The following is a 25,777-nucleotide window of genomic DNA, read 5'->3' as shown; positions in this document are numbered from 1 at the left end:
ATTAGTCTGCGCGCACCTCTGCATGATGATGAGGTATCCCTAGCAGCAGGGGAAGCCGACAGTGCTGCAGGACCCACAGCACCTCAATCTTCTTTCACAGGCCGGGGCACAGCCCTCACCCCGGGTACGAGTGGCAGCAGCGCTCGCTGCCAGCAGCGCTGACTGGCAGAGGTCCTCTCAGGGAAGCAGGTAATGGCAACTTTTGGAGCAATGTTACAGCTAGTAACTTGAGTGCACTTGGAGCAGAGTTTTTTGGGGAGGGCAGCTTTGGTAGCAAGGGCAGCATTCACACAGGCAAGCAGAACAGTACAAGGCCACGTTCCTTCTTGGGGGAGATCTGGAAGCATCACATTCACCTTTCCACAGTCTATACCCTCAGTTTGTGTCTTGCATCGTTAATATATGAGATTATGAACAGCAATAAAACCACAAATTGTGACTAAAGAATAACATCTTCAGAGACATCATCCAAGACTTGGGGTTCTCATAGCTTGACTTCTGTTAGGCATGAAAGCTAAGTGCTGCTTCCGTGGTTTGTGTATCTAACTCTTCCTTTGCCTCCCATACAAGCCTCTTGATTATGAAGTACCTCATGGCCACATTTCCCTGCTTCCTCTGCTGTTTGAGACTGAAGGCAACAAAGACAATGCCACCAGCCTGGGATTGTGTTTCTCTTCAAGACAGGACCTGGGGTTCTTCAATCCTAATGTGGAGAACATTTTGCTCCCACAGCAACATCCAATTGTTCCATCTGAGAAGACCACATGCCTATCACCTTTAGGGCAAATCAGAACAGGCAACATGCTAATGGTGCTCTTTAGACCTTTGTAATTTCAGAAAGGCTCTTGGGTTTATTCCCGAGTTTCTGCTCAACTGCCTCAATTTCACCTGAATCAGATGGAATATTAATATTTGTATCTTTTCCTCCCAAAACAACACTTGAAGAGGGAAGATGTGAAGTAGGTTTTTCCCTTTACACTCAGAGAAACCAGACTTTTACATGATTTGACTGCCAGAAAACAACATGGCAGTACAGACACAGGCAGGCAGTGTTATTCCCAAGGGAGGACCACCTCTGGTTAGCAGGATCCACACCAGAGCCCAGGCTGCAGCCGCAGATCCAGGAAGAATTTCCACCATTTAAAAAAAAATAAAAAACAACAAACCAACCAACTTTAAAATGGCCACTTAAAGCTCTAGTTGCACCTTGATCAGCCCCACTCAAGGCAGAGGCATCCAAAAATGCTGGTGCCCTTTACAGGGATATGCTATTGCTGCTCATCTGCAAGGAAACGTGGAAGGCGATGTGCTGAGTAGTTGGACTCAAGTCAGCTCTCTGTGCATGTTCACCTCCTGCCCATCTCCTAACGTTTGGCATCTTTTCATTTCTTGAAACCTCCAGTGCAAGATAGGCAAGCAACCTCCGCCCACCCTGCGCAGAGCACCCAGCTGCCCCGGACAGTGGACACGGGCGGTCCCAAGGATGTGGCTCAGACGTGTTTCCAGCTCCAGACGCCACTGACATACTGTCAGAGCATGGCTCTACAACCAAAAATCCAACCTTTCCTTTCCACACATCTACACAGGACAGGGCGTTTTACATTTCTTATGGACTTTCTGCCCCCTTCCTGGTATGATTTGGCTTACATATAATTGAATAAATTTTAACTAGATGATTTCATAGCACATGATTTTTTTTCAGGGGTGGCGTGGTGGTGTGTTTTTCAGTGAGGCAACTAAAATCTCTCCCCTAAACACCTAAATCCAGAGAACTTTTAGTAGGAAGTTATTTTTTTAATTCATTAACTCCAGGTAACACTTTTCAACCATCTGCTTGGTTATCCTTATCAAGCATTATTACCCATGAGAGTGATGGCATTACTAGTAGGCAGCTATTTAAAATTAATTTGGATTTGCATATCAAAATGACTGGAAGAGACATAAGTCAATCCAAAAATTTTTCCGTATCATTAAAAAGTAATGAGCTCATACATGCAAAAGTTTGTGACATCGATTCAATGAAAGGAAGGGATGTACAAGTCCAGATGCTTTACTACAAAAAAAAGGATATTCAAACATTGGGAAGAAAGCTTTTGTGGCAGTTACAACTTCAAATAGATAAAAACTATCCGAAGTATTCTCTGATATAGCAGATGTTAAGATTAGTCAAATTGGCCAAGAACCATGAAAAAAACGCCTGAAAAAGAATCACCATGTTGGGAGACCAGATGTAAATTTGATCTTTCCTGGGGTTTGTTTCAGTGAAAGAAAAACTTCGCTTTATTTAATTCTTATACTGGTAGTTCTGTAAACAAGAGAAGCACCTCCTGTATTAGAGTACTGGTGGAAGTGTCCTATCTTTTTTTCTAGACTCAAAATTCAACGCTGCATTAAATTTATTAATTAGTACTGTTTAGACTGCCTCACATAGTTTTTATTCAGAGGTAACATTATTTCATAAGTTACAAAATGAACCAGCAAAACAGTTTTCTGCTAAAAACTTACCCAAAAGTGAACAGCAAAACTTAGCTATATATCAACATTAGTTACCTCTTAATGTGGAATATAAAATTATCAAGGATAACTTCAGAGTGACTGAAAATAACACTATCCTTTGATAAAGTTTAGTCACAAGAGTAAACCATACTTCCAGTTCTCTGCACAGCAAAATTGAGGCCCTGAGAAATTAATAGTTAGGTTTAAACTCACAGAAATAGGTCTTCCACCTCCCAATTCCCTGCTGCAAGCATTAGATTGCATTGCTACAAATTGTTGTGCTTTAGTCATTTCATAAGTGTACTAAATAAAGCCAAATCACACATTTTCAAAGTGTGGCATCAGCAATAACTTTATTGCTATTGCAGAAGACATCAGATTCAAAACTGAACAAATAAAAGCCGAAAGGGGGGTTCAACTCCCACTGTATGGCATGGAGCAAATTACTTCTGGCTTAAGATGACTAATTGAAGGTGGTCGTATGAGGCTGCACAGAAATTTAACTTACTCAGACGTTTAGAAATAGGAGGCCTTGAAGAACATTCACCAGTTGGACTACGTGTGCAGTGACAGAAGCATGACTGGCTCACCGAGTCACGTTGTAGTCCTTTCTCCAGCTTCTGCCTAAAGAATCAGTTAATATTTCAGTTCATGACTGTAAACAGAGACGTTTCTATACAGGTCTGAAAAATTACATCTGAATTCTAACAGGCACGGTACGATGAACGACAAATGCTGCAGTTAATGCTAATCCTAAATCAACACATTTAGTCTTCAGTAACAATGTATTTTAAAAGTCGGGGGGGGGGGGGGCGGGACGGACCCACGGAAAGCAATCAATCAGGAGCAAAACACAAAAAAGAACTGTTAAGACTAACCTTCCTACCAAATATAAGGTTTGCATTTACTTCCAATTCAGAGTGCACGATGACATGGCAAAAATTGCACCCCAGTCAGTTTTAGTTTCTTACTTCCCGAGCCCGTCATGACGCAGGTGAGAAGACGAGCCTCATGAGCAGGTAGTTCAGCCAAGCACAAAAAATACCGGTTGCTACCCAGAACCCCTGGCCAGTCCGCAGCGCTTCGGAATGCACTTCTGAGACTGTGTGAACGGAGAGCATTGCTTTAGATGGAGAAAGTAGAGTTTGAGTTGAGCTCAGCAATCTGACCATAGCCTGTCTACTTCTACCAAGAATGTGCAATTTTTAAACAGAGCTACATGCTTATGCCACAGCTGCATCCTCTCAGAAAACCATTTACTGTCCCCGCCTGCTGTAGAGGCGGCTCACTGTAAAATGAAATCAGGTTGAAATTCTGTACATAAATGCAACTAACTTTAGATCTTATATTTCAAAGTACCAGAGTATTCAACTTCCAAAGCACACCTAACAAAATAAAAATGTTTAAAGGCAAAGAGATGACAGCAGTCAACATCTTACAGAAAAAAGTTCCTTCTGGGAACATACACATTTTTATAAGGCTAATCAGCACACTAAAAAGACCACTAGAAGTCAGTATTTAGACATTTATTTCAGATATGCAGTTTACACGCATATTATTGAGCAAAACTGAATTGCAAATATACAAATACTGTAACAAGCATTATCAAATAACATAACTGGCACTAGTGTTATAAGCATATTACTGAAACAGGTGAGGATAAGTCATGGAAGAGGACTGCAGCTCATGGCATTTTCTTTTTATCCAACCAAACTTCCAGTAGCACCATAATGGCAATACATGAAACACAAGACAGAACATTGTTAACTGTTATTCTGATATTTGCAATTTTTTTTCCACTTTAGTGAATTACATAGCAAAAAAATGTTAACAGTGCAGGCGCTTTGGCCAACTTCAGCTTGTATTCAGCTGTACATCTTCGCTATGCAAAAGAAAAAAGAAAAAAGCCAGCATATTTGGAACCCATCTTTACACTTGGGCAGTCATTGCACTGCACTTTGATTCTAGGACTGAAGATATGTATGTCTTGCAAAGAGATGTCATGTCCACTAAAGCCTGAGTGAGTCTTTGGTAGGCTAATACTTCATTATTATTATACATTTATCTACCACAGTCATTTTATTCTCTAGAATTTTCTTTTGTGATCCAAGGTGGCCAAAGAGGACATTCTGGAAAACATTACAGTAAAATCCTCAAACGACCAGGCACTTCTAACCCAGTCTTTTCCAAAGGCACCAAGAATTGACGGGGCACCATTTTCCCCCCGGATGAAAGGTGACTGCATCTGCTTTTCTACAATGCTTATAAATCACCGGATTGTTATTTTACAGCTTTTATACACTATATAGTAGCCTTATCTGCTGCACGGTTGGTTGCATGAATAAATAAGTAATCCCACTGTTCTTCACAGGTGATACCTCCATTCCACCACGTATTAAGTACCAATTTCTTCTGTTTCAAAATTATGTAAAATGCCATAACCTTGCTCAAAGTGTAAACACATACAAACGCTTCTGACACAGGCTACATCCATTTGAAGAGATGCGGTTCATCCGACATGCATTCTAAATACAGTGTGTCCAGTTATGAAACAAAATTATCATTACAAATGTTCACTGTTGAAATACGTTTGTATAGGTCTGCAAAACTTTTGCTTCCCTTAAATAGAGTTCACACAAGAATGGTTTTAAGTCACTAATGCTCAGCTAACACCCATTTATCCCAAATCCCACATTTTCCAAGTGAACAGTGCAGGACATATTATTAATTTCAGCATTTAACATATTACAAATTTACCAATTTATTATCTAAATACACCAAGTATATGCTTTCAAGCAAAGTTGTGGCAAAAATACAAAACATGGACATATTTGTACAGCTGTAATGCACTTGGTTAAAGCCTTCGTGTCTCTTCACACAGGTATAAGATCCATATGAAGTATTTTGCCTTATCAGACAACTATATATAAAATGCAGTTGTATCAAAACCTTGCTTCTGCTGGTCACCTGAAACTTAGGGAAGTCACATGTAATTCAACCAGCTTTCAGACAGGGTTCTTTAGTGGTAAATATATTTTTGCAGCACTTAAGAGGTTTAAATTTCAGTCTGAATAGCAGTGCTTAATTCCACAGCATGTTGTGAATGGTTGTTGTTTGTTTCTTTCAGCATTTCACCAACACCTAAATCTACATCTGTTGAAGATCCATTATTAATGCTTTCCTCAGCAATGTAACTCAGCTGTGGAACATCAGTGCTCAGGGCTGTTGGAACAGGCGCAGACATTGCACTTGGTTGTGGAGAGTTTTCCAAGCGATCATTTTCTACCTCTGGGAGAACACTGACTGTGGCAAAACGAGTATGATAGTCGCTGGAACCATGGCTACAGGAAGTTTTCATGCTTTCCATATCTGAGCAACTAAACTCAGAGAAATGACTCGAGTGAGAATCTGCTACAGATGGAATACTATCGCTAAGAGAGGGAGAGTCAAATTCACTAGAGTTTGTGCTTTGTTGTTCCAACAGCTGAGCATCCATGTCCTCTCTTGTCTCATTTATCTTCATGCTACTCTTCTTTCTCAGCTTACCTTTACATTTTTTCCCTGCTGTTGTTTCCTTGGACCACTTGGTGGCACTAGATTTACTTTCTGGCAAGGAGGCCGATGAGCAACCGGCATTACCTCGCCCTGCAGCACTGCCATCATCAACACTACTGCTTCCGCTGTTGTGTCTGAATTTGGCTGGCTTTGATTCAATATCCACTTGCACTTCCATACTGTTGCCTTCCCTAGAACAAGAAAGAATCCGTGAGTGTAAGTGGTCATCTAAGGCAAGCCAGCTAACATGGAAAGTAGCAAGGGTTTGTTTTGCTAGGATACATAGCAAAAGTAAGTTAGAGATGTAACTTGTTTTAGAAAAGTTAAGTGTTTAACCAAATAAAGAGCCCAAATTAAAAAAAAAACAAAGTCTGAAAGATAAACACTTAGTACTGAGTGACAGCGATGGTGTTCCTCATTGGAAATAACCTTGGCAAATATAAGCAGTGACATGTAATTCAATTTGTAACAATATTTGCAGTTTCAAAGGGAAATCATAAAAGTAGAACAGATGAGGCATGCTTAGATTATCCCTTAAAAAGCAAAGCTTATTAATCTTTTCTTTTCACCATATTTCTCTTACCTGTCCAAAGGGATGTAGGAGTTTAGAATGGATCCTGCCATTGCTTTGGTACTGGCATTGTCACTAACTGTTCCCAAGCTAACTGTGCCAGATTCTCCACTTAGACTGTATCGTTCTTTCTGCACGTCTGCTTGTACTTCCAGTCTTGGGGAGAAAGAAAAAGAGTTGCATATACTGCTTCTACAGTTAAAGCATGCGAGTTGAAAATTAGTGTCACCTTGAAGAGTTTCTCCACCATTCAGTATGCACATATTTACCCTACTGAAACAGAGTCTCTCTTCCTACTGTCAAAAATTACTATTTTCTGATTAAAAATCCAACACAAAAACACCCAGAAAGCAAAACCAGATTAATTTCCCAACAAAGCAAAACGTTGCATGTTAACCACAGGTTCTGGATTCTTTCCTCCCTGAGATTTACAGGAACAACTTCCAGGCTTAGCTACAGTTGTTTTGCAGATAGTGCACTGTACTCTACAAATGGAAAAAACAATCAGAAGGGTACGTGAGTTCAAGACATTATAGTTCCCATGTTTCTCCAGCTGCAAAATTATTACTAATCAAATAACAGGCAGAGAACTCTGCTTTATACTGTATTGTTATCAACTGCAACAGGAATAATAGAAACCTGAGCCATCTTAAGTTGGGCTGAGCAGATAAACCAGAAATTAAATTATAACTTTTTTCCAAATGCCTTGTTTGTTTATGTTCTGATAGTGATTTGGAAGTGGTTCTTTGCTTTGCTTTCCTCTCTCAGCTCTTTAAAAAAAGAGCATAGCTGTACCGCAGTCTGCAGTCACAACTTGAAACACCTGTCCCAGCATAAGGCAACTCTTAATACTATCCTGCCTTCCTTATTCTATATAGCCTGGATTTCTGAATTACTCAAGAAAACAAGCAGTGTTAGTACCCGATTTAAAGAGCAAATTCCATCCTGAACTCTAAAGGTTAACAATCCTTTCCAGATGCTCCCTTTCTCTTCAGGGTGCAGGACAGCCAACAAACAGCCCCTATTCACAGGAGGCACTGAGCACATGAGTGACAAGAAGTTGCCACCTTGGCAAGGCCAGGTGCTCAGCTGCCTCACCTCCTGCCTAAGTCCATTTTGAATCCACGCTCCAGCCAGGCATTCTGAAGGCACAGCTTAGTATTTGTAGACTGCTGAGCAAGTCAGCAGTTCTGACTTTGGGGTGAGATGCACTGGAGAACATGACTGTGTTAGACATGAGGCACCTCCCTCTGACTCTTGGGTAGAGGCTGCTCTCCTGGGAAGCAGGAGAACAAGATCTCAGGTCCCATTCACCCTGAAAAAAATCCAAGCTCCTCTTTGAGGACTGTGGTCTGGCAGGATCTCTTGGAAATCAGCAAGTTTGTCAGAGATGACCTGTCTCTATCTCCTGGAGACAGTCCCTTTTAATAGGAACCAATTTAATAAAATAAAAATAAAAAAACTCTAGTAATACCACTTCCTTTGCTTACATGTAGAGCAAGATACAGTACAGTAGGAAGCATGTCTCTTACCTGTTAAAGCAGTTAACCATTGCACTTCCTGAGAGGCTCCCTGTTATACTAGCCCCAGCCAGGGCCATGGTACTAGCGGTTTCACTTAGGTTGTCTCGAATGGCTCCTATTCTATCCATGTGGCTACCACTCGCACTCAAGCTGCCAGTCAGTCCTCCAACGCTTCCTTCACCTATACTAGGGTTATGACGTGCCTCTGCTACTGAAGTGGTATCTAGACAGAAATAAAGAAGTCTTCTCAGTTATAGAATTAGAACTTAGTTTCTAGAATGTGACCATGGAAACCGTTCCTGAAATTATGCTGAGAAAACGGATTTATAAAACTTATAAATGACTATAGTGATAGATATCTATATAAAAGATAACTTTGTCAAAAAAAAAAAAAAGAGGAGACCTTTCTTGAAGTTGCTATATACACCTAACATCACATACTTAAGATACCAAAAAGTTAACCATGGATAGGACAGGTAACATGGAGTAAAGGAACACAGAGAGACCCTATCACAAAGGATATTGTCACGTAATTAAAAAACAAAGCATCAGATCAGTATTTAGGTCCCCCTATTCTAGGTAAAAAAGCCAGCCAGCTTCCACAAACCAGGATTCTGAAAAAGCAACATTAATTTTATCTTAAAACTTTTACCTATGGAAAAGCTTTGAGTCTGGCTGCGATTAAAATGGGCAAGAAAAGCTTTAATGCTTGTATTACAGCACAGCACAACATGAACATAGAGAAGCTACCCTCATCTGAGAGGTGGCCTTTCAGCAATGAGCAAAAGTAGTCCTACCTGCAAATAAGTACTCTAAGGCCATCAAATAAGTCACAAAGCCCATATTTACAGAAAATGAAACACTGAATTTTCTTACCTACAGCTGCATTTGTTCCACCAACATTTATATCATTTTCATCATCAAATTCTATCCTGACACCTTTTCCATTGCCTGCTGACACACCACAGCCTCCACTTCGACAGAGGGAAATTGGAACAACTCCATACACATAAGCCAGCATAATAGGAACACCAATCCCTACGGAGGAAAGTACAGTCTTTCATTAAATGTGACATATTTTAGAGCCTTTCATAAAAGCAATTTCATTTTCCATGATTACTTAATATTTCACACGTGAAAGAAAGCAAGAGGGAGCAAAATTAAGAAATACTGGCAAAACACTAAGGTGAAATAACAGGAAAGGACTTCCAGCAGGTAAAGTGTCCTCTATCAGCACTGATAGGCAAAGCAGTTTAATACTTGATGAATTCATACTTCCAGTACGTCCATAACATCTTTTAAAAACAAAATGAAAGTACTTTAAAGGTTCATATAAGCTCCATTGGGGACTGTAATAATGTTCCACCTGAGAAGCAAAAACAGAGATATCTTTCAAATGTTATTAAACTAAAAATATTAGTACCTCTACTAATGTAAAAATAAGTGGCTTGATTTTCCATCCACTGAAGTCAGACAAGGCTTTGCCATCAATTTAATAAGACTCAGTATTATTATTACGGTGGGATCTTTCATATTTGTTGTATCATACTGATTAAATTTTAAAAAATTAATTATACAAGTTTTCCTTAAAAGTAAACAATTCTGCGGAGCAGCGTGGCAGGAGTTAAGGCAAACCAATGAAAGAAACTGTGGGCTAAAGCACATGCAGATACAGAGACATTCATCCCACCACTTCTAGTGGACTGTGAAAGTTCCTTCTTTGGCATATGAATTAAGCCATTCTATGGCTTTGCTGATGGAAGTACACAGAAGGTACAGAAAAACAGCAGACTGAAAAAATGGTAAGCTGGCACATTCTCAAAAAGCCAGGACAGAGGCAGACCCAATGCAAAGGCTCCTCAGTCTAAACCTGAAAGAAGGGTCCCAGTTACAGGAAGTTCCATTCACTAGAAATTCCTCAGCATTCAAGGAGGAAATTCCATATTCTCAAGGTCATTATTTTGGAAGCCATATAATGCCCTGAGACTAGAGTCCATGTGTTAACGGCAACACAGCAAGAGCAAAAACTCCACAAAATGAAACCCAACTGCTTTCCCTAAAAAGCCAAGTTTTATCTGTGTTCAAGAATAAGAAACAGCTCGAAGGAATGAGGTGAAGCAGACCTACAAATACATCTATGAGACTTTGGTTTCCACTACCTGTTTGGCAGGGATCAGATACCACAATGAGAACAGTGCAATGCAGACAGACACCAGAGACAGTTTTATGACTGGCGTATCCACACTTGCACAGTGGTCCACCATTGGTAACGAGCCGTTTAACGCCTTCATGGCCAACTTAAACCATCGCTTGCTAAAAGTGGCCCTATCTTCCTGAGGCCACTCATTCCTCTCTGAGCATTACTTCTGGCACAAGGGGGAACACTGCATACACAACTGCATGAATTGGATCAGAGGACTGATCCAGCTTGAAACTAAATGGTGGGTCTTAACACGAATCAGTTATCCATGGCAGCTTACTGTGCAACTGTAAAGATTCTTGTGCTGCCACAAAGGAGAAGCAAGGCAGCACTTAAACACAAACCAGGGTTTGTTTACAGTGATCTTGAAATTACACAGTAAGACCACAAGTATTTTGTAATGTACAGCCAGATTTTCCTCAAATGCTATCCTCAACAATCCCTACAAGACAGAATGTGATAGAATTCAAACTGACTCCCAGAGCACAATAAATAGTTTGTCAACTACTATCGTGTTAAGCATAAGAGACTATTTTTCTTCTGTGTTGAGAGAAGTTCGATATGAAGTTATTAAAATACAAATAGACTCTGTGGCAACAGGGTTTTTTTGGTCAGTCATTTAAAAAAGCTTTAAATACTTTAGTTTTAAGAGCCAGATATGGCAATATGGAAACATTGATAAAAATTATTTTTAATTCTTCATTTTAATGCAGCATTTGCTGAAGTACTGTATTCTCCATTCTGCCCCCAAAAATATGTAACCTCAGGCTCCTCACTGTCTCGGTTCCTCTGCCTACAAAAAGAAACTATAAGACTTCTCAGCTGTTTTATTCACAAGTGCTTATAGAGTTCTGGTTGCAAGGTGCTACCAATACACAAAACAGCAAGATTTGCTTACCTACAGTTACTGCAGCTACAACTGGAGAAACAATTACAGATAAGGTTACACCGCCTGCTATAGCCAAGTTCCGCTTGTGCTTTGAAATGTCTTTGCCTTCGTATCGATTGTGAATCTTGAGAGAAGAAAAGAAGAAAGAGTTTTTAGAGTATTATCATAAATAATACATTGCTGCAAGGATGGAAGAACTGACATAAAATAGTTTGGAATCTGTACCCTGTTCTCTTCCAGAGAGACCATATTCTATGTCACTATTTATTCCTTATCTCAAAGAAAAGAAAATGTATGCATTTCTTAATTTTAGGCAACTTCTTTAAAGTTAGAAGTCCTCTCATCCATTTACTTTCTAAGCATTTACTTTCAGCCTCAAGTTAGAAGAGCTAAAACATTAAACAGCCTTTTTTGTTTGTTTAATCATTACTCCAGCTTATGTGGTTGGGAAAAGTAGACAATTTTCAGGATCAAAGAATTACCATATCTGATCAGATTGACACTTCTTATTCCTAGCCATCTTTCCCCTGAACAATACGGAGGGAAACTTTCAGAGATTATTAGATCTATGGAAACAGAGGTTGACATAACAGAGCCATGAAAGTCTTGTAGTAAGGCAGCCTTCACCAAACATAGTCTGGGAACAGGGAGAGGAAGAACTCCGTTGCTCTAGCATAACAACCCTCTCATGACACGCTGTTGAGACAAGAAATATTTTAGCAAACCTGAGTCTTAGCTGTGCTACTATTTACTGGGGAATCTGCTAACCAAAAGCCTTACTGATGGTTCAATTCTGCAATAACTCTGAAATGTGTCTGACAAACTTATCTGCTGCAAATCCCACATGACCCTGAAAAGCCTTCAAATATCCCTGTTTTACAGAGACTTCCTACTTTTTGTGTGTTTTGTTTACTCTCTCTAGGAACATGACTTTTCAGGAATGTGCACTTCATCTGTCATCATTCTTGGTTAAGACGTAATCACAAAGGAACAATAGGTCACTATTTTAATGGCTGTCATGAGGCTAAATTAATCCTCACTACATCTAAGGAGGGACACAAAAGAGTCCTATGAGGAGAATCACAGTATTTTTAGATCAGTTTGCTACTGCAAAAAGAATGACAAAAATGAGCTGGAAGTTTTATTGAAAGTTGTGCTTTCTAAGTTGTAATTTCAGTTAAGAGATTTGGTAGGGTAGTTCTTATTTTGAAATAAACAAAGTATTTGTATTTGTTCGGGCAAGACAGGCAAGGAAAGGGCAGAGAAGACACTGCACTTTGTATAGCGAGAATGCATTTACTTGCTCTGAGGTACATAAGAAGAACATGGAGTGAGGGAGCACTTGAATGTAGAATATACCTATGGATTAAAAAGGAAAATCTGAACAGGAACACTCTCGATATGTGTGTGTAAGAATTACAAACTTAGGAAAATCATCTATTTGTTATTTAACAAAAAGGAAAGACAACCAGTGGATGAAACTGGAGGCCTGTTCAATATAATATACCTATGGATTAAAAAGGAAAATCTGAACATGAACACTCTCGATATGTGTGTGTAAGAATTACAAACTTAGGAAAATCAGGTTTCATGGGGCTCTAAGCAATTAGCAGGATTACCTGAGGCACAGAATTTTACTGTTATGGGCAATTTTAACTATTGAAACAAAAAACATACAACAAAGATATCTATAAAGGCTACTGGATTCCTTAAACATAAAGTAACAAAAAGGAATGGAAGGGAGTTGTTACAGATGAGAAACTGATTGAAAACACAAAGATAGAAGGTTACATTCATAGGAATGACTATGAAATAAGAGAATTCCAAATATTGAGTAAAGAATAAAGAGTATACAAACAAAAATACTGGGCCAGAAGAGGGACTTCCATAAACACAGAAAAATGGTAGGTTACAAGACTTGTATCTATAAAATGAGAGGACTAGGACTTCCTTAAGGAAATCCTTTCATAGTACAAGCACAAACTCTTCCAGTGCAGAAGACAGACAGAATGTTGTAAAAGAACAACAAAACTTCCTTTAGTGAAGCAGCAGCAGCATTAAGAAAATAGAAAGTAGGTCAGATTACTGTGAATGGGTATAAAGGAACAGCATGAGAGTGTCAGGACAAAGTCAGAAAGGTTAAAATAGAGGAGATAAAAAGCAAGGGAAATCAAAGCCAACAAGAAATTACTCTACAAGTACGCTGCTAGTAAGAAGAAGATAAAAATACATCTATTTGTTATTTAACAAAAAGGAAAGACAGCCAGTGGATGAAACTGGAGGCCTGTTCAATAATTTTTCCCCCTCAGTTGTCGCTAAAGATCAACTGTGAGCCAGGTGACCGGTGACAAAGAAGTAAGATTTGTAGGAAAACAGCAGGTTAGAGCGTACTTACATGAGCTGATCTGAAAAATATCTCAGCAGGCCCAACTTCAGAGCCTCTAATAATAATTGTTGAAAATTATTATTCATAGATGGGGAGGGATAAGGAAAACTGTAAAAAGTTACACAGCAATTATAATTTCTAAAAAGGTGTAAAACAAGAAACTGAGAATTACAGAGCAATGAATTGAACTTCAATTTCCTGAAAACTGGGAACTTGTAGATACCAAAGCAAATGCAGGAAATAAAGGGGCCACACTGATTTTTTTCAAGTAGAAATCACATCAATTTAATTTCCTTCCGTGACAAGATAACTAGCCTTGAGGATGAGGGGAAGCAGATGTCACACACTGACTTGAAGATAATTTTGCCATTTTCTTGTATGAAACTCAACAGGTTGTAATGGTCCAGACTGAAAAATGGACTACAGAAAACTACTATTAGCTTCATGTAAAACAGATAGAAAACATTTGAGTTGTCAATTTTTTTTTTACTCCCCAAATTGAAACTCTTCACCCTATACTCTTCCAAGAGAGATGCCCTGGATCCAAGAGCATTCAATGTTTTCATTAACCTGGAAGATGGAAGGAGAAGAATGTATGTGTTGAATTTCAAGCCAATGCAATCTGGCAAGGTTGCAAGAATGCCAGAACTCATACTAGTATTGAGTAATTGAAAAAAGCGGCCTTAAATGACTAAGATGCAGCACAATGGTAATGAGTTCAAGACTACCCCTTACGAAGAGACCAATTGGCTAAATTACCAGTACGGTGGGTAAGGGTATATGTTTTAAAGCAGACAAAATGCAAATAGTATGTTCTTGAGAAAGAGATAACTGGCAGTTATAGGCACAGGATCACCCTCTTATTTAGCTCAACAGGAGTAATGCTTCAGCTTCACTGCTATATTCAAATTGGACAAAAACAAAGGTGGTACGAACAACTGGAAGGAAATCCAGAAGAGGAGAATTGGAGGTCTAAAACAGCGTGTTTTCTTGACAGTTTGTCAAGGAAAACTGGAAGTGCTAGGTTTGTTTAGAGATAAGAACAAAAGTGGACTTAAAAATCACCAAATATATAATAGGATATTGCAAAGCGAAAGGATTTTTTATGTGTGCTGAAGATAGAGCAAAAGAATTTAGTGTAGGAAGAGAATTTACATTAACATTAGAAAAATCAATTTTACCAAGAAAATAAGGCTTGGAGAGCCTGTGGAATCTCCATCATCAGATGTTTCAAAGAGAAACGCAAACATGTGACAGGAGTCACAGAAAAATGACCATTATGCAGTGGGGTACAATGGAAATTCTCATGAGGTTGCCCTCACAGACTAACTTTCTCAGTCTTTTACTGTTAATATGTGAAAGGTACTCAGTGATGGGGAGCTATCCCAAAATCTAATAAGAAAAGCAGAACATGCAATAGTAATTTGAAACAGGTAACTGCTGCCTTCTTCCTCTTATCATTCATAAGGTTCTGATGACTGTATGGGACTAAGACAAAACAGAATAGGAAGGTCAAAGAAACAACTGTAGCAGAAGGTAAGGAGTACTTGCTGGAAAGATGAAAAAGCATCCAGGGATGCAGCTTTTCCCGTGCACTTTTTGTCTAGCAGTGACAGCTCATGTGAGAGAGAAGCCGCCCCCTGCTCCCCCAGCCCCCCGCAATAAATGTAGAATTATGTGTCTGTGCCAGTCACTGTGAGAATCCATGCTGATAAAAACAGAAAAACAAATCTTCTGATTACGCCATCCAGTACATGTAACTGAACACTTAGCACCTGCTGAACCAAGCCATCATTTCAAAAAGCCCACTTCCAAAAGATTTGAATAACTTACTACTTTACCCTAAATTACAAATAGGAGATGTAATTATCTTTTGTTTTCCTTGTAGTTTGTCATTTACTTTATACTAAAAGCTATTATATTTGAGAGGAAATACATCAGCTGCCTTCTGATTAACGTGGTCAATTCTAGCCAATTCCCACAAACAGTAAAATGAAGATAGATGCTGTTTAGCTACCTGCACTGAACACTGCTCCACATGGTAGACTGGCCCAAGGCAGTTGAGAAGCTGCTGAGTATAAATGCTTAAATATGTGCATGCACAAACCTATACTAGCAGAAGTTTATATTAAAATACTGGTAACAATCTGCTTTTAAGAAAAATACAAAGGACTTCCTTTTTGCCTTCCTTCTCTTCTAAATACTGTTTAATTCTAAGGGAGACAAGGGAAACCAGAGATTAAAACCAGCAATTTTGAAAAAGCATGCAAGAACTTCCATGGTGTCATGGTTTAGCCAACTCCAAAGCATAGCACTATAGCAGCTACCAGGAAGAAAAAAAACCAACTCCATCCCAGCCAAAACCAGGACACATGGCAAGATGCAGAAATTAGAAATAGTTTGGTGTTTTGCTCTCTGTTTTAAGAGGAACTACATTCTTAAAAACACTGCTTCTCTTTCCTGTACAGCTGAAACAAATATCCTTAAACAATTCAGGGGTTGGTTGATTTGTTTTTGGGGGGGTGGTTTGGGTTTTTTTTGTTTATGTTGTTTTCTTAAGGGCTGGTGCAAGTAGCCAACTGAACATAGTATTATTACCCAAGGCGCACAATGCAGAAAGTAAAACCTGAAGCATGTTAGTTGTAGCACATTTTACCTTACGTCCCACATACACAGGAATTCCAATAATCATAGCAGGAATAGCAATGCCAGCTATTAAGGCAATTCCTACAGGAGCTCCAACAAGTGTCCCTAGTTGCCACAGTATTTTCTTCTTACGGCTCCATGGTTTCTTTCCCCAAAACGTGCAACCTGATGGGCTAATAGCAAGATGTAAGAAAACCGTAAGGAATTTGTAAATAAATCAACATAACTATGCAGTACTGAATTGTTATCTAGTTACAGCATTATTGTTCTTAGGGTCGTATTACAGATTTTATGGATACTGAATCATCAGTTATAATTTCTTTTTTTACTTTTTGCAGCATATTTTGCAACGTAAAGAGAAGGATATGGCACACTACCACATGCCAATCTGTGGTTCACAGGTAACTTATATAATCAGAGTTTTGGTATTGCTTACTACAAAGACAACACAGCAGTACTAAGACATCAGTAAAAATAGTGGGTATGTTCATCTAAAACACTTCATTTGTTGTACTAAGTACACATTGCATGCATGAAACTTAGCAAAATACTTTAAAACAAAAAATAACAAAGCATTAATTTAAATACATGCACTGAAAACTAACTGAATTCTCTGATACAGATACTTCAACTATGATCCTCTACTCCAAGAGGAAGAAAGCCAGATTTAACAGCAGCCAGGAATCTACTTCTATATACTCTAGAAAACAAAATTACCAACCACAGATTTTGTTTTTTTCTTAAATGTACCTTAGATAATGTAAATCTGAGATCTCTTTCATACATAGCCAACAGAATTCACAGCCACAGACAGCACAAGTCATATGATTGCAGCTTCCATCATTCATTTTTATTATATAAGCAGCACAGCGTGGGCATGGCTTTATGTCATCAGCTGTTTAAAAATGAATATTAAGACCATATCAGTTCTTTAGACAAGCAGATTTAATCAAAATACAGACATATGTTTGGGAAAATTGATTGAACTATTATCTGAAAAATGGAAGAAGTTTATTATTGCTTTACAAATCTTGATTAGTTGATAGCTATTTGTATTTGTAAACCCTGGACCAAGGGAAACTAATGAAAACAAGGCATATTAGGTCATACTCAAGTAACTGAATAGTTAATGCACACACTCTGTTCAAGGATTTTTCTAAGCTTAATAAAATATATATAGAGTTGGACATTAAATATGTATGTTAATACAGGACTGATAATATGGGCTCTTTAAATATAATCCTCTTTTACATTTCATGCTGTTATGCATCTTTTATTTGAATATTCAGTCTCTGCTTCCTATCTTAAAACCATCTCCCTTTCCACATTAAGTACATTTCTTTGGTATCACCAACTTCCTCTTGAGTCCTTTTCACAGCCCTACTTCATGTTTTGTTAGTCTCCAGGAAAAAAATATTGTAGCAAAAAGAAAATTCTGGAGGCTCTCCTTGTTCCCAAGTCAAATATTGAAAAATGTGGTTAGGTGACTAGCTCTATCATTAACAAACAAGGGCTTATTGAGCAACAGTGAAATACCTGTACACTAACACAACCATAGTTGTGATCTTCGTTCCTTCACATTACTGGTTAGCATCTGCACTTTGGGACAAGTTATTTGCTCACAATAGCAGAAATAACTTGCAGCTCCTAGTGCAGAAGTACGAATTTACTGTCTCTGTGCTACTAGGTAGGACAAAGGGAAAAGAGGTGCAGAACCAGTAGAAACAGTACCTCTACCAACTCCAGGGCAAAAAGGACAGTGAGCAGCTGAAAGGATGCACTAGCTACTCCCAGGTAGGAACAGATGCACAACCTACAGGGCAGCAACTGAACTGAGCAAGTTCTTGCAGCACAGGTATGGCAGACCTACAGCTCTTCATGCTGGGAGGGTGTGAAAGGCCAAGGAAAGGAGCTGCTGTGCTAATTTAAAATGTATTTTAAAACGTATTTGAAACTAGAGCAAGACGCCAATTTTTAAGACAAGATGGAGTGCCTTGTTAAAATGAGCCAGCACAAACAACAAATTAGAGACTCCCAAATCTAGGGCTGGCATGGAGAACGACAGCTCTAACTACATTCAAGGTGGAAGGGAGAGTCTTCTCCCCAAATACCTACTTTGTTCGGTCAGGCAGACACAAAAGTTGCCAAATAGATCAGAGCTTGGTGAAACTTGGAGCCAGTTCTTATCAATAGCAAACTGGACTCTTGCTCTGCAGAATACTACTCTGAATAGCTCATCCTCTTTTTTTTGGGGGGGGGGGAGGGGGGGGGAGTGGAGGAGGTTACAAACAAGTTCACTTTTAAGAAGATTGTAGCCAAGACAGACGAGCATTTTATTGAAAAAAATAAATTGGTACTAACAAACAGATGTTAAACATCAGAGCTGGCATCAGGCTAATAGTTGCTTTTGAAATCAGAATTTTTGAGTTTTATTTTTAACGGCTTTTATTATTAGCAGCCCTGTGAAATTTCACCTACAGTGGACAAAATAAGCATTCCCAGTGTGTAAGTGATACAACTAATGAAGTCAGCCTGCCAACCACAGAGAATGCTTTGCAGCAAGTTCCTTTGACTTCACACTTTTCAGGTACAAAGGAAGAATTTAAAATGCTGACAAGCCTGTAAGATTGAAGTCAGGTGCTGTGGTCACAGAATACTCCAAATTATAACATTCAATATTTGAATTCAAACTTAAAATTATGTATTTTATGTTTCTGAAAGACAAAGAAGCTAGTATCTACCATGGTACTATTCAATTTTTTTCCTTTTTAGAGTTGTGCAAATGTACTGAAAAGGTATTTTACAGACACAGTATCCTAATCATAAATACCTGCTGCTCCAGATTCCTGGCTGTAACTAATAGATGAAGAACGAATTGTTCTCAGGCGCAGACTTTGAGCTCTCTCCTGGCGAGCGGCATCACAGGTCTGGTTTGGATGCCAAATCTGCTTACAGTGGTAGCAAAACTCAGTTCCACAGCCTTCTCGTCCACACGTAAGTTTGGGACAGCTGGCACATCCAAAAGCGATCACAGCGTACCTTGAATGATCAAGAGGGGAAGAGAGACTTTTGTTAATAAAAACAATCCTATCTATAGACTGAAGCAGACAAGACAGCCACCAGAGCAGCTGAAGTGGGTACAAAGGCAGCGGACATCAGGACCTGACATTAAGTGGCCAGCACAGATTCCATACCACCTCCATCCACAACTATCGATATAGCATTAGACTAAGACTAGACAGAAATACTACAACCACTGTAATACTTTGTTCTACCCCACCTTAACTTCATGCAGTACTGACATATACTGTATTTAAGGCTGAATGCAGTACTGTAAGGTTTACAGTCATAAAGCAACCCCAGTTTAGAAGAGTGGGACAATAAAACAAAACAAGGTATTTAAGCAACTGAAAAAGTTATAGTTTCAGAAGTGTCCCAGTCACTATGGGCATGTTTAAGCTTGACCCTTTCAACAGTCTGGGAGGATGCCTGCTAAGTGGTCTGTAGTGTAATCTATTACTGTAAAGGCACCTGACTTGGTACTGCATGACATTTCAGTATTTTACTCATTGCCTTTTATCATAAATACCACCATAAATAGATGTTTGTTTACTCTTCGTATGTCAAAACAACAACATAAGTATTTTACAGGTAAGGACTTTGATTTCTCAACTATTAAGGCAATTTCATTTTTGGGACAATTTTTTAAAAATACATTTCAAACTCGAAATGCAGAACTTGGTAAGAGTTCAGGGCCTCATTTTCACCTTTACTCTGACAATACTACAGAGCAAAAATCTCGAAAAACATTGAGACATACAAAACTGTGTTACACCATTTTGCAATCAGAGACTACATGAACAATTCTATACAATGACAGAGTTGTTGTCACAAATCAATTCCTCCATCAGGTTTGCATTTTAAAGTTCACATGACAAATACAGAAAATGTATATTATAGTTCACAGAAATACTAAATATAAATATGTACACACATGCGCCTAAATTCCTATGAATTGTAATTTTTTCAATGACTTTATGCAATAGCTTTCTTTTAAAAAAAATAATTCTAGGTCCACTGGTATGAACACTTAAAGCAGATGTATAGTTTTGTTCACATGAACAGTCCCCCGGAATAGACTTCACAGATTTATAAATGCAGCAGGGCTTAAATTTATAGTTGTTCAAATGAAGGTTAATTTTATTTTAAAAGGCTAAATTGTTTATTTTTACACCCTACCCAATTTATAGCCATTGCATAACTAAAAATATTCTGTATCAGTGATTATACTAAACAAATTATTTCCACTCATATCTATCTGAAAATTTAGCTATTTTCATTTTAGAGTAGCTAGATCTGAAGTTCTGTAAAGTTAATGTAAATCCTATCCCTTTAATTAGTGTTTTAAAACAGCATGTTTGAGGTCCCCCCCCGCCAAAAGTTCTGCAAACAAAAAGAAGTTTTCAACCTTTAATTTACAGATGGTGTAGTTATAAATAGAAATGAGGTATATGCTTGTTTGTTTTCAAATATTTCTTACTTTCCAAGTAAAAATTTGTCTCAACAATTGCTAGACTCTTCTATATTGTTGCCAAGTTAATCAGCTCTATTCTCCCACTTACTGCAACTCAAGAGGTAATTGCTTTGTATGTACACAAAGAGACACTGATCCAAACGCTTCTTCAACATACAGGGATACATCCAAGACTCACGAACGTTACATCAAAGAATCTCAAGTTTAGGTCACAGAATGAAGTATCAATTCATACCCTGAATAAAGAATGGGCACATCCCTGAAAGCGCTCCCCATTTGGGATTGATGTGTTGGCATACCTTTAGAAAGGAACTTTTTAGACCAGAGCAAATCTCAGTTCAAACCATACAAGATTACAGGTTGAATTTCAATAATTTGCATTAATTTTACAGGTGATGTGAAAGCCAAAAGTTCCTGTTAGGCTGCAAGAAGGGGCAAACAACCAAATTCAATGAAATGAGTAAAACAAAACCGGAGGCAAAGAGCAATTAATTGAAGAAAGGATGTACATTGGGAAGAATGAGAAATTTGTGCTCTTTTGCCCAACTTGCTTTTTGCTTGACAAAGATAGGAAAATTTAGGAATCCATGCTCTCTTCTAATAATGTCAGCAATACAACCTCAGAGCAAAACCATTAAATAATTCAGACAGAAGACAAGGCAGAACACATCTGGAATATTGATTCACTAAGGCTTATTAAAATGACATCAGAAAACTGATATGAAGAAACCGAGTCTCAAGAAATTAGTCTGAAAGGAAGCCCAAGAGGTTTCCTTATCTGTGCTCCTTCCCCCCAGGGAAAGATCACCTATTTGCCAGTGTTCCCTACCAAGCCACTGCAGGATGTAGCTGGTCCAAAGCCTTTTACAGCATTCCAGGTAACAGCAATGGTCAGGACACATTTGAACTTGCAACAAAGGCTGAGGATGAAGCAGCCCAGGGTCAGAAGGACCATGGTGCCAGTGGTATGGACCATTTCTGGCATTAGACTGCTTTAGTGCTAGAGACCTGACAGCTCCCAGGGAGGTGGTCCAGGGTGTTAACAACTGCAACAGAGATTCTCCTCCAAACTAACCTGTAGTTCTCTTGTTGGGAAGATCATAAGAAGTTCTCCACTTACAATGTGGCTAACTTTGTTTCAAGATGTGCTTGGTTCCCGTTTTGCCATCTCCAGGACTTGTTTTTAGCCCAACAGAGTAGGTAAAACAGACCATTTTTTTCCCCAAATAGAGTGAAAGACAGCTGAAAAAGAGGTGACACACGATTGTTAAAGCAAATGCCTGCTGATCTGAAGTTTGTGCACACTGTATGTGCCACCTCATCTTTAAAACAGTGTTTGTTAGCATAGGCTGTTCAGTGAAAGTCTGAATAGTGTTTGCTTCCCTAAACGTCACGCCTGTACAATACCTTCCTCCATCCTCTTTCTATGCTCCAAAACAACATTAAATCCTTATTACTTTCTACACTGCTTCTCACTTCTCCTTTCCACCTCCCACTGGGTGCTTCCTCCCAGCTCCCCTGGCTAACAGAAAGGTGAGGGACGAGTGCCGCAGCAAGCTCCCAGCTAGGCACATACTGACTTGCCCGACAGTGCTGCAGTGGCTGCCTGGAAGGTAAATTTGAAAATCTGTAGGATTGATATGCAGGTATTTCTCTTGCTGGAGGCATTACTGATGGTACCTCTTTTACTCAAGTATTATGTTTTTCTTCATGAAACTTCTTAGATTATCTTATGCCGAAAGCTCAACTCCCTCTGCCCAACATATTTTAAGGTTCTAAAGGTTTCAAAAGCGATCAGGAGAAGGATGGGAAAAAGGACAAAACAACTGCATGAGCTCTTGTTTCTTTAGGATGACAACCATAAAGAATGGTCCTGCTGAGAAGTATCCAAGTAACCAACTTCATCCAATTTTAAATTAGCAATGAGAATTCAGTAAGGAGGTACTACCTCTGTATTAAAAACAGAATCCATCTGTCACTGTGAAGCATTTCACTACCACAGGAAATATATTAGGAGAAAGTCGTGTTATCAACGGTACAGTTAAGGTTGCCCATAAGTACTATTTTGTTCCCCTCACACAAGAACACTGGCACAGTTTAACTGCCTGGCAATGTACTGTGTCTTCCACATGCCGTAGGCAGTTCTGGAGCAATGATTTAAATATTTGCTATATACATTGCTGTGGTCCCATGTGATTTCTCAGAACTTTAGCTGCGCTCTGAAAACTCAATTTTAAATTTTATAATAGTATTACCTATAGCAATTACCACTACAGTTTCGAACCATTTAAAGATACTTAGGATATTTTTTTTTTTAGACAGATGAGAAAACTGAGGCACAAAAAACCAAGTTGAAAAGTCTCCATTAGACAAATCCACCTTACTTTTTTTAGTACTTCAGTAAGCAGACTATCTGAATCACTGAAACATAGTTTAACAGAAAATAGTTTACAAGTTCTTATATCTTTCCCCTTATTTTGAGTAACAACAGTTTGTCCAGAACACCAAAACTCAGGGAAACTTGAGCAAAGTATACTTATGCCTGTCAAATAATGCCTTCTAGTGGTGATTTTTTTTTTGCAGTATCAAAATATTAAGAGCAAGCTGTACTGGTTTTGTCCACATGACTTTGGTTGCATGAGCTTGTACCAATCTCTCTCTCAAGTGATTCTTCCTTCTCTTCTCAAACAATAGCCACAGCAATGCCATCCACTTTGGACCAGCAGACCTAAAAAGCTATCACCTTTCCAGTCCCTGCTTTTGACCCACATTAGCAAATTGTTTCATTTAAAGTATGAAAGCAAAACTGTATTTCAAATACATTTCTTAACGTATCATTTAAATTTGAAAGCCTCCTAAACATTAAGCACCTGAACATTAGTACTGGAATATCTAATCAACCTAATAGTCCTATTTTGTTTTTTCTTTTTCAACATTCTTCCTTTTCTTCTTTCTACTTACTCATCTGTGATGCTTGGAAACAGAGATGTCATCTTTATGAGTTTTTAGTGTGTACTGCACATCCGGATCGCAGTCAGGGCTATAACATTTAGACATTATGATAACATAGTCTCTAAAAAAGCAACTTGCTGAAGAACGGCATTAGGAGACACCAACAGTAGAAAAGCACGATGGGCTGCTCAGTAGTATTCAGCCTACTCGTGTCAGAATGGTTTCAGAACTGTTTAAGTATTAAAGCAATGTTAAAACATGATGTTCCTCAGATAATAAGCAAGAACAAGCTGATTATTATCTTACATCAGAATCCTGCTGACAGGCAACAAGTGGTGTCTCAACCAGGCACAAGATGGAAGATATCTGAAGTTGGAGAGGCCTTTTTATTGAAAGAAAACTTTCAATCATTTTTCACAGTTAAAAAAACCCAAGATATCCACCGTGCTTTAACAAATGAGCTAAGTTAAAAGTACAGTCTGAGCACTGTACTGTTGCCTTGGCAGTGCAACATCTACTTTTTTTTTTTGCCTGCTGTAGATACATAGCAACCACCTACCAGTAAGTTTCATGACATTACTGAAATTCCCTCTGTGCAGGAAAAAAAAAAAAATCCTACTTGAGGAAGGGTTTTATTTTGGAAGGTGGGTTGTGGCTTGGGGTTTTTTTTGTTTGTTTGTTTTGGTTTTATTTTTTTAAAGATGATTCTGCCTGCTACCTACTCGTGCAACACAAAACGGTAAAGCAATTAACTTCTCAAAAAGCATAATGCTATGAACATTATCTATTTATACTGTCATTGTTTTGCAGATATTGTGAAAAAATACATACCCACAATCTGGAGCTGGGCACCACCTACAATCAGGATCCGCAACCAGCCATCGCCTAAGCATAAACTCTTCATATTTTTCCATCAAGATGTCATCATTTAATATCAAACGAATATCATGAGGATTAAATCGTTCTGAGCATTCTGGACAGCTAATATTAACTCTGCTCTCAGAGATTTCTATACGGAGATATTGACGCAAGCAATCCACACAAGATCTATGGTGACAAGTCATTATCTCTGGGAATCTGTCCTTGGAGTGCCGCAAAAGGCACAAGGGGCATTCCATGAAGTCTCCACTTGGTTTGCTGCTCGAGGTTGTTCCGTTATCAGAAGAGGTACATGTGGAGAAAATAGAGTTCTTGTCTGTACACATTTCTGAATGAATACTTTCAATACTTGCAATTCCATCAACACCTCCATTTAAATCCCTGGACTTGCGTTTTGTGTCTTTTTTCCTCCGAAAAAGAGAGCCCAATGAAATTCTTCTTTTCTTTGGTGCCTTTTTAACTGACGGCAAGCTCACAGAGGAAGCAGAAGACTGGAGGTCACGATCAGAGCCCATCTGCCGATGTAAACTCATGTCGAGGTCACTCATCAGAAATGGGTTAAATTTCATATACAACCCTAATCATTTTTAAGGATCAAAATAATAGAGTCAGAGGATACAGGCATATTATTATGTAATCCAGTTCGAGAGTCTTCAGGCAGAAAACTCACACATATCCGCTTCCAGTAAATTCTTCACAGGAATTCCCTGTATTTGGAGGAAAGAAAAAAAAGATACATCCATCACTTTTGGTTCTGAAAGATCACAGCACTCTAATAACTTGTTACTCATCATCTCACCATGTGACCCAATACTTCTTTCTGTTAGCTTTTTCTATCCATTACAACCTTATCATCTTAACAAGCCTGAAATGTCCCTGTGGTCAAGGCATATCTTTGTTACACTTAAGCAGCGTCGAGAACAGCGCCTTCACTCCCCTGCTCCCTAAGGGGGATGGTGTGCATGCGTGTGTGCGCACACATGTAGGAATTACCATAACCCAAGGTGATAACTAAGGAAATGTATAACAAGTTCTTCTGTAAAGCATAGCAACAGGCTTACAGCATTGGAAACTTTTGTGTTTTTGCTACCTTACAGTTTCCACACATGTGATAAGGCCACATAGAAACTCAATGTAGTTAATTAT

At 38.7% G+C, this 25,777-nt stretch overlaps 1 protein-coding gene across 1 annotated transcript; it reads right to left on the bottom strand.

Moving 5' to 3' along the window:
- Positions 1-5,551: 5,551 nt before the first annotated feature.
- RNF19A (ring finger protein 19A, RBR E3 ubiquitin protein ligase) lies at positions 5,552-25,200 on the bottom strand (the record flags this gene model as incomplete). The annotated part of the gene is made up of 9 exons (XM_082015255.1): positions 5,552-6,242; positions 6,635-6,778; positions 8,155-8,368; positions 9,022-9,183; positions 11,244-11,358; positions 16,277-16,439; positions 17,017-17,161; positions 19,097-19,305; positions 24,584-25,200. The coding sequence occupies 9 exons, from the start codon at positions 25,198-25,200 to the stop codon at positions 5,552-5,554; spliced, it is 2,460 nt and encodes an 819-aa protein (XP_081871381.1).
- Between the last annotated feature and the right edge of the window lie 577 nt (positions 25,201-25,777).

This window comes from Phaethon aethereus (genome assembly GCF_964289735.1).
Source record: "Phaethon aethereus genome assembly, chromosome: 2".
NCBI classification, from domain to species: domain Eukaryota; kingdom Metazoa; phylum Chordata; class Aves; order Phaethontiformes; family Phaethontidae; genus Phaethon; species Phaethon aethereus.
The sequence above is the reverse complement of the archived record's forward strand: the minus strand, read 5'-3'. Positions and strand labels throughout refer to the sequence as shown.